The 13,719-nt window shown below is 39.6% G+C and overlaps 1 protein-coding gene across 2 annotated transcripts in view; it reads right to left on the bottom strand.

Annotated features, from left to right (window-relative positions):
• Positions 1 to 431: 431 nt before the first annotated feature.
• rorb (RAR-related orphan receptor B) overlaps positions 432 to 13,719 on the bottom strand; it is a 39,473-nt gene continuing 26,185 nt past the window's right edge. For both annotated transcript variants that reach the window (XM_053653768.1, XM_053653767.1), the window contains 8 exons: positions 12,875 to 13,016; positions 11,566 to 11,955; positions 10,064 to 10,185; positions 5,668 to 5,800; positions 4,996 to 5,103; positions 4,781 to 4,891; positions 4,131 to 4,243; positions 432 to 3,265 (listed from right to left, as the gene is read on the bottom strand). In XM_053653768.1, coding sequence (XP_053509743.1) covers positions 3,107 to 3,265; positions 4,131 to 4,243; positions 4,781 to 4,891; positions 4,996 to 5,103; positions 5,668 to 5,800; positions 10,064 to 10,185; positions 11,566 to 11,955; positions 12,875 to 13,016 — 1,278 coding nt within the window. In that variant the 3' untranslated portion in view covers positions 432 to 3,106. The remainder of the gene's footprint in view (positions 3,266 to 4,130; positions 4,244 to 4,780; positions 4,892 to 4,995; positions 5,104 to 5,667; positions 5,801 to 10,063; positions 10,186 to 11,565; positions 11,956 to 12,874; positions 13,017 to 13,719) is intronic.

Raw genomic sequence — 13,719 nt, 5'->3', positions numbered from 1 at the left:
AAGAAAATATTCAACTACAGGGTTTTTTCCACTTACACCGCAGCAATTTCCCAGTGCTACCCATTTTAGATTCATTTAAGCAGTGGGTCTCTTAAGTGGTGTCCATGAAGCACAGCCAGTTATTATATTTAGGGGTCCAAGCACCAAAGTAAACTCAGACCTATTGTGTTCTAGTAGTGGAAAGTTCAGGAATAGAAAGCTCTGTGGCTTGAAATATTTCAATAATGTTCATGAAATAAACCCATGCTCAAGGGGTCAGTGGAATTGATTTTACAGTTAAAGGGGCCTCTGGCTACAAAAAATATAGAGTGCATTACGTTTAACGTTGTGAAACTTCCACAAAACAACATTACGTTATAGCAGCTATAATGTTGATGCTTTTTAACCTCAAAATCCTGGGAATTGGTGTTATGGCTTTTTGGTCTTCCACAGGTTAAACTATAGAACTGTGGAAGGGAAATTTATTTCAAATCGCCATCGAGTGGTGTGAGATTGCTTTTTAAAAAAATTTTTTTTTAAACTTTTGATCCTTAGAGGTACGTGTGAATAAAGGGGGTTATCGTGAAATTGCTTTTGCCTGAGAGAAATATCAATATTGTAAACTACGCAAGTATACAGATGACACCCGGACCTGCTTAGTTTTGTAGTACTGGAATTGTAAAAAATGAATAATACAAAGCTACATGATTGTCAAAGCTACAATATTGCTACTGCAGAGCGTCTGTAAGACAGCCAGGCTACAGAATATCATTTGAGGTTCGAAACATCTATGTACAAAAGACTCAACAAGCATGGCGTTAAGTTTCATTTGAAATGCCTGGAATGATGTGGCTTTCCAAAGCGGTCAGTCACTTTTTTGTAACGTTGCAAGTCAAGATTGTGGCATTCCCCAACCCCCCAAACCCTAAAAAGTGTAGAATGTTTTACCTTTTTGTTTTTAGGAGTATAATTATGACCAAATTAACATGAGCTTTGTTGACAATACTTTTGATTTGGATGCAAATGAAATAATTGCCTACTTTCCATCCTCTACTTAGCAACTGATGATCAGTTTAACAAGTTATTGAACTGATTATTTACAGACAGCTACTATATATTTAGCAAGCTAGTTAAGTGACTATCTGTGGAGCTTTTAAAAGGCATCCATTATTTCCATTTAGCTTGCAAATGTGACAGCCTACTAGCCTTAATTAAAAACAACAACAACAAATAATTAATAGTGTGTCCTCATTGCTGCGTTTCCTCAACAGCACGGGCAAATTTTACTCTGTAAAATTATAATACAATAATACAAATAAATAAACGATTTATTGGTCTGCGTCACTGCTAGGCTTATCTTGAATTTTAATTGAAATCCTCAGCTTAATCAGTTGTATGAATAAAATTGTGTAACGATTTTACAGACACTATTCTTCAGATTTTCTTTTGAACGTGGTGATATTTATTTTGCATTTGAACTTCCTGCATTTTTTTTAGGGAGCCTGACACATTAAGTTCACTTAGCTGTCAGTGATAAGTTGGTGGACAAATGCTAACGTCATTAGCTTGCCCAATGGGCAAGTAAACGCTCCCGTGTGCTGCCCAGTCCCATGATTTGAGTGATTGAAAACCTAATTGACTGGTGGTAGCTAATGTACTGTAATATTATATTGATTGCTAGTTAGTTAGTTAAGTGTGCTAATACATACTGAGAGAAAAGAACTCCTTATCCTCTCCTGATAAAGTTTAGGATGTAACACGTTGTGTTTGCTACCAAGACAAAAAGAGTTTCGTTTGAAAAAGTTACTAGCTACCTTTTGGTCATGTTAGTTGTTCCTTTTGTTGGATAAATGGCTTTTACTTGTGATAGTAGGCAGTTCCTCTAGCTACAGAAGTGTTGCTTGCAAAAAGACATTAATGCTAAATACTACAATGAGATCAGGTTTTCCATGACAGTACGCCTAGTGTTCAAATTAAGAACTTTTTAGTAGCAGGACAACTGTTATTTTACTTTTTAAATAGCTCACAGGTCACAGTTTGGACATCCTGCTGGGCAAATACTGTACTGCGTCTTTAAAGGGAACATTTACAAAGCTTAAAGCGGCATTACGCGTGGCAATGATGATCAGAAGATCTTCATATGAGCTAGTGTGATTTGCTTATCTGTTTTCTGCTTCATAAATAAAAATTATTTAAACTGCAGATGCAGATCTGCAGTTTTTTTTCTTCTTTTTTTACTGGATATTACCAAGGGCCTGTCATAAACTGATCTTGACTGAATGATTACTGCTTATTGACATTATTGCAGCGCTGACTGATGACGTGATGTTCAACCATAAGCATTTGCAAAATATATCTCTCTATATATCTTCTTATGGAAAAAGATCAATAATCAATTACTGTTCTTTTCTTTAAAAAAAAAAAGAAAAAAAAGAAAAAATCATTTACATTTCTGTAGTTTCTAAACATTTTTGTAGCATCTATACATATCTACATGGCCCAGACAAGGCTTTTTTTTTTTTAAACGTACCCAAAGTGAAATTGTCTCTAGTATAGTTTGACAGGTCTCTCTCAAATTATGTACATGTAAAACTACAAAAGAAAAGAAAAACAGATTTACACAAAGTACCGGCCTGTCGGGTTCCCGCTTATAAATTATGACTAGAATATAAACAGAATGTGGTTTAATACTGGAATATATCAGAACTAGGGAGTTACTAAATTATGTGATCCTCTTTGTCTGACCCTTGTGACCCTTGTCCCCCTTTTTCATATCACATTTCTGTAGATAAAGGTCAAATCAACTTACCGAATTAAATGAGAGCTTATTAAATGATTGCTCTAAAGCCTGTACATTTCTGGTCAGATCCTCACTAACAGGCGCATATGTACATTCTTTTGACTGAATCGGTGAAACTGAAGTCGAATGCTTGAAGTGCTGGACATTCCTGAAGTTTTGTCATTATATTGTTGCTTCAGGTTGCTGTACGCCAACATTGCCATGTTGTCGAGGTGACCTAGTTAGCTCCGCCTCTTCTGCCTCAGTGGCTCAGCCCCCTGGAAGTTCTGCCATTGTGCTCCTGTCCCTTCATTAAATTAAAAAAAAAAAAAAAAAAAAAAGCGTTTGTCACTTGGACATGACACTGGCCGCGTCAGGATTGAAAAGCTCCTTGTAAAGTGGAGGGAAGAGCATGTTGACTGTTTCAGGGTGTAACTGCTGGAAGGCCTGAAGCTCCTCTGTGTGCAGGGTGCACAGTGCCGCTAGCGTGGGGATCCGACCAATCAGCTGTAAAGAAGGGACATCGTTATAGTAATCTGCTTTCACAACAAGACAGTACTATACTAGCAGACAGAGAGAAAAAAACCCCAGACCTTTTTAACACAAAGTGCTTTGCAAGGGTCAGAGGTTATGTGAACACGACACCACCGTGCTAACAGCATAAATAATAACACATGCAGTGGTTGAGCCATGACTTATAATAGTGTCTTCTTCTTCTTTTTAATTTTTTTTTAATTATTGTTTTTTATTGAAGTTTGTGAATTCACAGGACAAAGTTCACCAAGATAAAGAAACTACTGCCAGAAACAAATGCCCGTTTGCTGTAAAGTAAATAAAAAGAATACATTTTACAGTTAAACAGTACATGCTGGAAACTTGGTTTTACTCAAAACTTATTGAAACCTGTGTGAAAAGAAAGCACAGAACAAAATTTTGCTTACTGGCAATCCTGTGAACTACTCTTTCACGTATTCGAATATCTTTCTGCTCTTATCACATGGGTTATTTTACTGAATGTTAATATGAATGAAGTTATCTAGTTAATTATCCATTCTTTAATTCTTTAGAATTTGATGCTTACTTTTATTTTCTTCTTCTTCTTCCACACTGTTAAGTGCTAACTCAAACTAACAGCATGGTGGAAACCTGTGTAGTTTGCTGTTTAATTGTGAAAATGGCTGCGGTGCCAATATATTCCTTGAGGGATTTCCCAAGCTCAGTTTCGACTAGAACAAGTGTAATGTCTGTTTGGTTTCAGTGAGTGATTCTCAAACCACCGGTTGGGACAGAGCAAAAATGTGGACTGTTTGAAAAACCACTGGTTTAAAACCATCAGCGATGGTGAACGGTGGAGAATTTAACGCGGTGGTACCTTAGTCAATGCGTCCTCGTCCATGTGGTTCTTCTGCATTATGTGCTGGAGGGCCAAGTATATTTTCTCTTGCAGCTTCTGGACTTTCCTTGGTTCCATTAGCCAAGGTCGATCTGAGGAAACACCCAGTTGTTTTTTATCAACTTCTCTTCTCAGATCATAAAGTACTTTATCCATGACCTTCATTAAATCATCTTCAGTATGCACTTCAGTAAGCAGTGTCCAGAACCTATCCCAGGAACACTGGGAGTGAGGCTTGAATACACCCTGAATGGGACGCCAGTCTATCACGAGGCACCATGTACACAAATTCACACCTACAGGCAATTTAATGGCACCAATCTACCAACTGGCTTGATTTTGGGAGGTGGGAGGAAACCAGAGGACCCGGAGGAAACCCAGGCAGACCTGAGCTTAGGATTGAACCAAGACTCTGGAGCTGTGAGGCGGTAACCTTTCCGACCTTTTCCACTCAGTGTTTCCTAAGAAAGTTCTTCAATTGCCTAATGCAAATTTTAAGAACGTTAAAAGCTACACCACTGGCTACACCATCATTTGGACTGATGACACTTAAGGCTAGCCAATCAGGGACGGTCTCCACATTCATCCATTCTGAGCTGACCTCCAAACCTTTAAGCAGGAAGACTGACCTGTGGAGATGAGAACGGCTGCGGAGAACAACGCGATCTCCTCTTCCGTCAGCTGCAGAGAGCACAGACTCTTGGCAAAGTCGAACATGGCGCTGACGAGATCGTCGCAGCCTACAGGAGAGAGAAGAGCAAACACTGAGGTGAGACCCATGCAGGCTGAAAAAAACCCCAAAACCCCCAGAAACGATTAAAAGCATGAAAGGAATTGGACGTACCGAGCGCTTTGAACATCTGAATGCTGCCGTATTTGCCCTCGAACAGAACCGTGTTGTTGAGAGGGTTAAACGCTCTGCACATTCTTACCAACACCACCTCCAGACAACCTGAGAGACACAGATTAGAGCTTATTACTCATTAACATCACTTTACATCCTCTTTAATACTGTTACGTGTATATATATATATATATATATATATATACACGTCCCACAATACATATGTGTGTAATTGTTGAAATGGTGAAGTTTTCCGTGAGGAGACATTTATTTAAAGGATGTAGCAAAGCATGTTAATAATAATCTGAGGTTAAAGGAGTACCAACATTTTTGGATTAACTGTTCTTTTAACCATTTAATCTCCCAGGATCCATGAGCAGACCCAGGTTAGCATCCCCTCACCCTCTAAAATACATACTTCTCCTGTTAAGTTTACTGCAGTTACTGAATAATTCATAGCTTTTACAGAATAATATGCTTTCAAACTATGGGAGTTTTGATATTTATGACATTTCACTTTGTTTCTCTCTATAATTTAAGACAAAGTGCTACATATTTGCCAGATGTTAGACTCAGACAGCTGTGTAAGTGGTATAAAAAAAAAGCACAAATGTGTATAATTTTATTTGGAATCTAAATAAGTTTGATGGGTTGGAGGGTGAAGGTTCAGACCTGATTTGAGCAGCAGTATCTGGTCGTTCTGACACAGTTCCATGAAGCCGGCGATGCGTTTGGCGAACTCCACCACATACTGAATGGCGTGAGTGATCTGAATTGCACACTGTTGCCACAGCGCCTCTCGTGACTACACACACACAAACACACACACAAACACATATACACACAGCATTGGTTATTATCTATTGTCTTTTATCAAGTTCTATAATGAAGATTTTACATTAAACACAAAATATAATAAAACATGTGAAAGTAAGTGTTTTATTAAAGAGCATCTGTGATGCTCTTTTACACTTTAAAGTGTCACTCAAATATGAAATTTGTATAATGCACTTCAAGAGAGAGAGACAGAGGCTGGTGAGGAAACAATCCATAATATTAACCGTAACAAGAAATGAACAAAAATTCAACGTGTCATTCTTTCATGAATAAAAATCATTGGCAAGTTGCTCTAGTATACATTTACTTCATGCTGTTATTAGGAAATATAAATAACGTTTAGGGTGGTAACAGTAACTCCACTCCGGTCACTGATTATTTTCCTAAAACAGCATGCGCCCAAGCGTGTTATCTTATGAGCAGTGTTTCCAGTGATGTACTGAAAATGTGTACAGTACATTGTGGACATAAGCAATATAACAAGAAACATTACATTACAAAAACTTAACACAAAAACAAAAAGGCATCCCAGTGTTTTTCACTGAAAATATACCTCTATTAACAAAAAATTTTTTAAAAATCAAAATGTTACAACATTTGTAGGAGTATCATTGCGTGAGACAGGAACCTAAAGCATGAGGCAAAATGATTAGTTAGTTTTAGTTTTAAAAAAGACATTTTGCAGTGTATATAAAATGTCAAGAGGAATTCCAACTAAGAGGAAACGGTTATAAATGAGAAAATATTTTTAAAAAAAGGGAGCGAGAGAGAGAGAGAGAGAGATGAAAACATTTAAAGTGATATCATTTCGAATTCTTTACCTGTAAACACACTCAATGTCTTGGTGGTGGTAGAAATTATGTTTTTGTCCTGAGTGCACAAATGTTTGTACATTTGCATATAGTTTCCCCCAAAAACGGATTATTAAAACTTAGATCGCAATTTTGGAAAATTTTTAACTATTTTTTTTTCCCAGTGAGTGTTTAGTCTCATTGTCCAAATAATTACAGGCTGCAGCATAATATCGTTTCTGAGGTTGCTTTATATATTACACTTTTTAAAAAATCCAATAAATAAAAATCCTGATTCCTTTAGGCTGAATCAGGGATTTTACAGATCTTTAATTGAACGTATGATACTCGGTTTGAAAAAAAAATCCTTTTGCTCACCAGAGGAAACTGCAACAAAAGGAAAAGTTTGTGAAGTTTTTCCATTTATCAAACATCTAGAAGACGAAGCTAAAAATGCTCGTGTCAGCAAATTGCTTTTGCACGATCCGCAGCTCTCTCTCTGCGTACTGAATCTTCATGAACGCTGTTTCAAAGGGCTGCTCGATAATTACCCATAATCCATTTGATACAGGGAAAATGAGAAGAGCTTGTGATATGTCTCCTGCCTTTGGCCTCCTCTCTTTTTCTCTCTCTCGCTCTCAGTAACAGAGAATAAATTGGTTGTTGTATAAGACGAGTTTTGTAAACTGCGTCATCTCAGGAGTCATGGGGTTATGTTAGAGAAAGAGTCTGTGTAAGTTGTAGGACAAAACAGAATTTGAATATGAGCCCAAATAATGTGTTATGCACAATATCTTGTATACTGAAATATATAAAAATCTACACTTTGTACGGCAATAACATCTCGAATCAACTTCACAGCTCGTCATGTTACTGAGAACCTGACAAGCACAAAGGTCCTCTGTCTGGAATATCTTCCTGTCAATAAACTTCCCCTTACGGAAAACTTCAGCATTAGACATTTTAACTGTTACAAATAAAATGTTTTTAATCCCTTTACTGTCAAGTGTTAGATAATGTTCTTGGTCCGTCTGTGGAGCCTGTCGAAGCTGCTGTTATAGAAAACACCTTCTGACCAATCAGAATGAAATTGTCTCCAAGGCATAGCTGCATTGTCGCTCTGTGCAGTGCCCTCTGGTGGTTCCACCCGGTCCGCTACGTAAAGCAGACGGCTTTAAAATCTGTTTCTGTGTTGCTACAGCAGTTTCAGTATATCAGTACAGGTATTAACAGTGCACTATGTCACTAAAATTGTAAGAACTCCTCACTGGACTGTGATGCCCCTCCTGGTCAGCAGGGGGCGCCACTCTCCAGACTCATGCTGAACTCTGCTACTCATTAGGCCTGATTTGTTACATCTGGGTTTTCCCTATTTAAGCAGCCTTGGCCGACACCTCATTGCTCAGTCTTGAGCCAGTGTGGCTTGCTGCCAGGCCCTTGGGTCAGTTTGCGGTTCTTCCCCCACCCCTTATTGTTGCTCTTTTTGTCAGTAAAGACTATTGTGGATTACCTCTGTCTCATTGGATTTTGCTGCCTCTGCTCTTGGATTCATTACTTGGGAAATAGCTCTGCCAGTAAACTCAGTGACTTTGTACATGAGAGACCTGGATTTGATTCCCACCTAAGACAGCCTTGTTACAAAAATACGTGACACTACTGTGATCTTGCAGTGATTAAAATGGCTAATTTTTAGGAATCAGAGTCATATTTATCCACACTGGAGTACCTAGACAGGAGGGAGTGGATCAAAGTTGAGTTTTCCATGACCTACAGTGCATCCGGAAAGTATTCACAGCGCTTCACTTTTTCCACATTTTATATTATGTTACAGCCTTATTCCAAAATGGATTAGATTCATTATTTTCCTCAAAATTCTACAAACAATACCCCATGATGACGACGTGAAAGAAGTTTGTTTGAAATCTTTGCAAATTTATTAAAAATAAAAAAACAAAAAAAGCACATGTACATAAGTATTCACAGCCTTTGCCATGACACTCAAAATTGAGCTCAGGTGCATCCTGGTTCCACTGATCATCCTTGAGATGTTTCTACAATTTGATTGGAGTCCACCTGTGGTAAATTCAGTTGATTGGACATGATTTGGAAAGGCACACACCTGACTATATAAGGTCCCACAGTTAACAATGCATGTCAGAGCACAAACCAAGCCATGAAGTCCAAGGAACTGTCTGTAGACCTCCGAGACAGGATTGTATCGAGGCACAGATCTGGGGAAGGGTACAGAAACATTTCTGCAGCATTGAAGGTCCCAATGAGCACAGTGGCTTCCATCATCCGTAAATGGAATAAGTCTGGAACCAGCAGGACTCTTCCTAGAGCTGGCCGCCCGGCCAAACTAAGCAATCGGGGAAGAAGGGCCTTAGTCAGGGAGGTGACCAAAAACCCGGTGGTCACTCTGACAGAGCTCCAGCGTGTCTCTGTGGAGAGAGGAGAACCTTCCAGAAGAACAACCATCTCTGCAGCACTCCACCAATCAGGCCTGTATGGTAGAGTGGCCATACGGAAGCCACTCCTCAGTAAAAGGCACATGATAGCCCGCCTGGAGTTTGCCAAAAGGCACCTGAAGGACTCTCAGACCAAAGATTAAACAAAGATTGAATTCTTTGGCCTGAATGGCAAGCGTCATGTCTGGAGGAAACCAGGCACCACTCATCACCTGGCCAATACCATCCCTACAGTGAAGCATGGTGGTGGCAGCATCATGCTGTGGGGATGTTTTTCAGCGGCAGGAACTGGTAGACGAGTCAGGATCGAGAGAAAGATGAATGCAGCAATGTACAGAGACATCCTTGATGAAAACCTGCTCCAGAGTGCTCTGGACCTCAGACTGGGTGAAGGTTCATCTTCCAACAGGACAATGACCCTAAGCACACAGCCAAGATAACGAAGGAGTGGCTACAGGACAACTCTGTGAATGTCTTTGAGTGGCCCAGCCAGAGCCCAGACTTGAACCCCATTGAACATCTCTGGAGAGATCTGAAAATGGCTGTGCACCGACGTTCCCCATCCAACCTGATGGATCTTGAGAGGTCCTGCAAAGAAGAATGCAAGAAACTGCCCAAAAATAGGTGTGCCAAGCTTGTAGCATCATACTCAAAAAGACTTGAGGCTGTAATTGGTGCCAAAGGTGCTTCAACAAAGTATTGAGCAAAGGCTGTGAATACTTATGTACATGTGCTTTTTTTGTTTTTTATTTTTAATAAATTTGCAAAGATTTCAAACAAACTTCTTTCACATTGTCATTATGGGGTATTGTTTGTAGAATTTTGAGGAAAATAATGAAGCAAAATGAATTTAATCCATTTTGGAATAAGGCTGTATCATAACAAAATGTGGAAAAAGTGAAGTGCTGTAAATACTTTCCGGATGCACTGTATAAGATGAGCAAGAAAATAAAATCAGACAAATTTCCTCACCTTGCTTTGGTACATCTTGACCTCCTCATACGAGTGTGTCTGCCAGGAGAGCTGCTGCAGCTCTTCGCCCGTGTACTGGCACGTCTCCAGATGAGACTTTATTATGTTCTGTGCAATTCGGTCTGGAGAAAAGAGAGACAGATCCCAACTCATTTGTTTCTTATTAGTGGGAAAATGAAGACCTGCTTTATGGCTTGGGGTAAGTGAAAATAGACATCTGTCACAAAGAAGCTTCACAGAAATCCAGATGTGGATGTAGATTTTGGTCCCTAATGAACAAGCCAGAGGCAACAGCGTCAAGGAAAAACTCCCTGAGACAACATGAGATGAGCACACGACAGTATTTATCATTACAGCAGCTGTGCTTAAGTACAAATCTACAGCATCCAAGTGAGATTATTCACTGAAGCAAGGCTGAGATTAACACTATATTGGCCAGTTGTGTGTTCATGTACAGATGTTACACCTACATAATAAACCATTAGGTTTATAACAACAGTCCAATAAAGCACTTAAATTGGATTGCATTGGGAATTATTGACTGTTCTATTATTTCTCCCCTTAAGTGATCCACAGAATGCTTTTACGAATATCACTGTCATCTTCAGCTTAAAAAAAAATAAATCTGATCATTGTTTGGAGGCCCTGATTTAAGTGCGTGTATTTAAGAAGAACATATAACACCTGTAATGCACTGGAATGCACTTTGGATGTTTCTACCAAAAAGAACAAAATAAAGAGATTTTGCAAGTGCAATGCAGTTTTGCAAGTGCAATGCAGTTTACTCGGCCTGAAAGGCACTTCAGGAACAGATCGTGTGCGTGCAAAATTAATACAGCTGAAGGGCAGGTATTACATTTGCTTAAGTTTGTTTGCACTAAACGGCACATTTATTAACGGCACTTTACTTAATAACAAGAACATTTATTGAAATTATGCCCCGTGCCCCGAGATAATTTCTCAGAATGTTTTTGAAAATGACACTGTGGTAAAGTTGCTTTTTGTTAGATTTTCATTCATATTCTCATATCCGATACCAACGACGTTTAAACAGAGACTTTGAAAAAGTTTTCACTCGCATTTACCTTACTAACTTAATTACTTGCATTAACTTACTTACCTTACTAACAAAATGCACACTCATGTCTGCACGCTATATTTTATGTTCACGTCACCTTTCCAACTATTTTTCATCGCATCTGCCTGCCTTTAATAAGCATTAAACTTGAACTTAAGTTGGAGTCTTCTGGGAGATCCAAGCTATTCTGCAGCACTTGATATAAGCACAGAAAACCTGGAGTACTTGTGTGAAGAATTTCCAAAGATACATCCCTAAGCTGTCAACTTGTAGTACATCCATTATATTCATTTGATTGGATAGCTCCAAGTAGCAAGCTTTTAACCAAGTGAATTGATTCATTCTGATCCTCCTAACTTGGAAGAAACGATTAATGAAAATTTTCCAAACTATAAAAAGCAGAATCAGTGAGGCTGTGTCATACCAAGCTCCCCCATAGAAATTCCAGGTGCTAGCTGGCTGTCCTGGTACGAGTTGTAGGGGAAGAGGTCGGGCACAGGCGTCAGGTCGTACACAGGCTCCTGTTTGATGGGCTTCATGCCCGCCATGTCCAGTCCGGACTGGTCTGGGCTCGGCTGAGTTGAGTCCATGCTGTAGTAGGCAGCAGGTGCGCCGTTGGCATGCGTCTTGGCCATGTCAATGACGTGTCCGTTGGTGTAGGCACCACCCAGGTCGTGCCCAAGAGTGCTCAGACTGGACGAGTAAACGTCGCCCGTCTGCTGCTGCCGCTGTTCCTGCAGCCTCTGCTGGTGCTTCTGTACCTCGGCATACAGCGAGTCACGCTGCTTCTTCGACATGCGGCCAAACTTTACCGCTGAAGAGAATGAAATAGAAGAGGAAGAATGTAAGAATCTGCTAGATTAAAAAAAAGCTGAGGTCTGATCAGCTGTGCCCACAAGACATGGTCAAAAAGGTTAATGGCATGAAAGTTGCCATTTAAAGGTTGGTTAACTGAAAGCTAGGCTTTTCCAATAAATCCAGAGCCAAGCAGTTTCCACTTGTCTAATCTATCGATCTTGGTCTTCAAACAAATGTAGGTGCGGCTCTTGTTTCCTGCAGCCACATCGGCCCTTTGCTGATAAAAGCAAGGACCTGTTTTGTACTTCTACTACTACTGTTAATAATAATCTCTCTGGGGAAAAAATGTGTTACATCCGCCAATAAGGCTGCCATTGTGTTGCTTTTACAGTACATATGTTTTGTCTGTTTCAATGGAAGCCTGGAGCATTCTTCCCCTCAGTGTGGTTCTTTATGTAGGTGAGAAGGACACAGCAGTCACACTCGGGTGTGGACCAAAACAACACGTGGTCTCAGGCTGCTTCCGAGTGAACTGAATTGCAGTGAGAACGTGATTTGAATCTGAACATGACGTGTACCTGGATAAATGTAACTTGCATGAAATGCATGAAATCGATGGCCGATTGCTTTTTGTGCTTCATGTCCAAAAAGAACACAAGACTGGCATAGTAGATCTCTGTAGATGACAATTGTAGGGTGCATTGGGCCAAATCTGTGAGCTGTTATAAAAACACTGGCACGTGAATTTTGAATGACCGGCAAAATTATTGGACTTCAACCCCAAAGAAAACCTGTGGGAATATCAGGAACAGCAGTTCAATAGAAACACCACTGACGTGACTGATATGATTGGTGTTATTATGGAATGAGGAAGGCACTGTATTGCACACTTCTATTAGTATTACTAGGAATAGTGATGGAAGTGACTGCCTCACCATCACGTGACATGCCCAGAGCGAGACACTTTTGCAGACGGCAGTGCTGGCAGCGGTTACGGTTGGTTCTGTCGATCAGGCAGTTGCGCTGCCGAGGGCATGAGTATGAGGCGTTGTTCTGTTGACTTCTCCTGAAAAAACCCTGCGGTGCAACACGAGACAATAAAGATGCGTCTTCAAAACAATCTTAAACCTGAGTAACGAGCATTGTTAAGCTGTATTTAAGTGCATTTGAGATAAATGATGCCTCTTCTGGCTAAATTTGAAGGCACCGACATTGTCAATCAGCTTGTTATTTTATTTAAGCTGAGACGACAGAGAGTGACACATGCACCGTGAACAATTTTAAAGGGAATCTGTGATGTACAACCCAAAAAAGTTGGGAGGGTGTGCAAAATGTAAATAAAGGTAAAGAAAAACAGAATACAGTGATTTGCAAATCTCATAAACCCGTATGTTATTCACAATAAAACATTGAAAACATATCAAATGTTTAAACTGAGGAAATGTACCATTTTAAGAAAAAAATATAGAAATTTTTTATTTGATAGCTGCATCTCAAAAAAGTTGGGACAGGGGAAACAAAAGGCTGGAAAAGTAAGTGTTAGTAAAAAGAAACCGCTGGAGGTTGGGAACAGGTCAGTAACATGATTGGGTATAAAAAGAGTATCTTAGAGAGGTGGAATCTTTCAGAAGTAAAGATGGGCAGAGGATCGGTAATCTGTGAAAAACTGCGTCTACAATTTGTGGAACAATTTCCGAATAATGTTCCTCAACGTAAAATTGCGAAGACTATGAATATCTCATCATCTACAGTACATAATATCATCCAAAGATTCTGAAAG

This window comes from Ictalurus furcatus, chromosome 22 (genome assembly GCF_023375685.1).
Source record: "Ictalurus furcatus strain D&B chromosome 22, Billie_1.0, whole genome shotgun sequence".
NCBI lineage: Eukaryota > Metazoa > Chordata > Actinopteri > Siluriformes > Ictaluridae > Ictalurus > Ictalurus furcatus.
The sequence above is the reverse complement of the archived record's forward strand: the minus strand, read 5'-3'. Positions and strand labels throughout refer to the sequence as shown.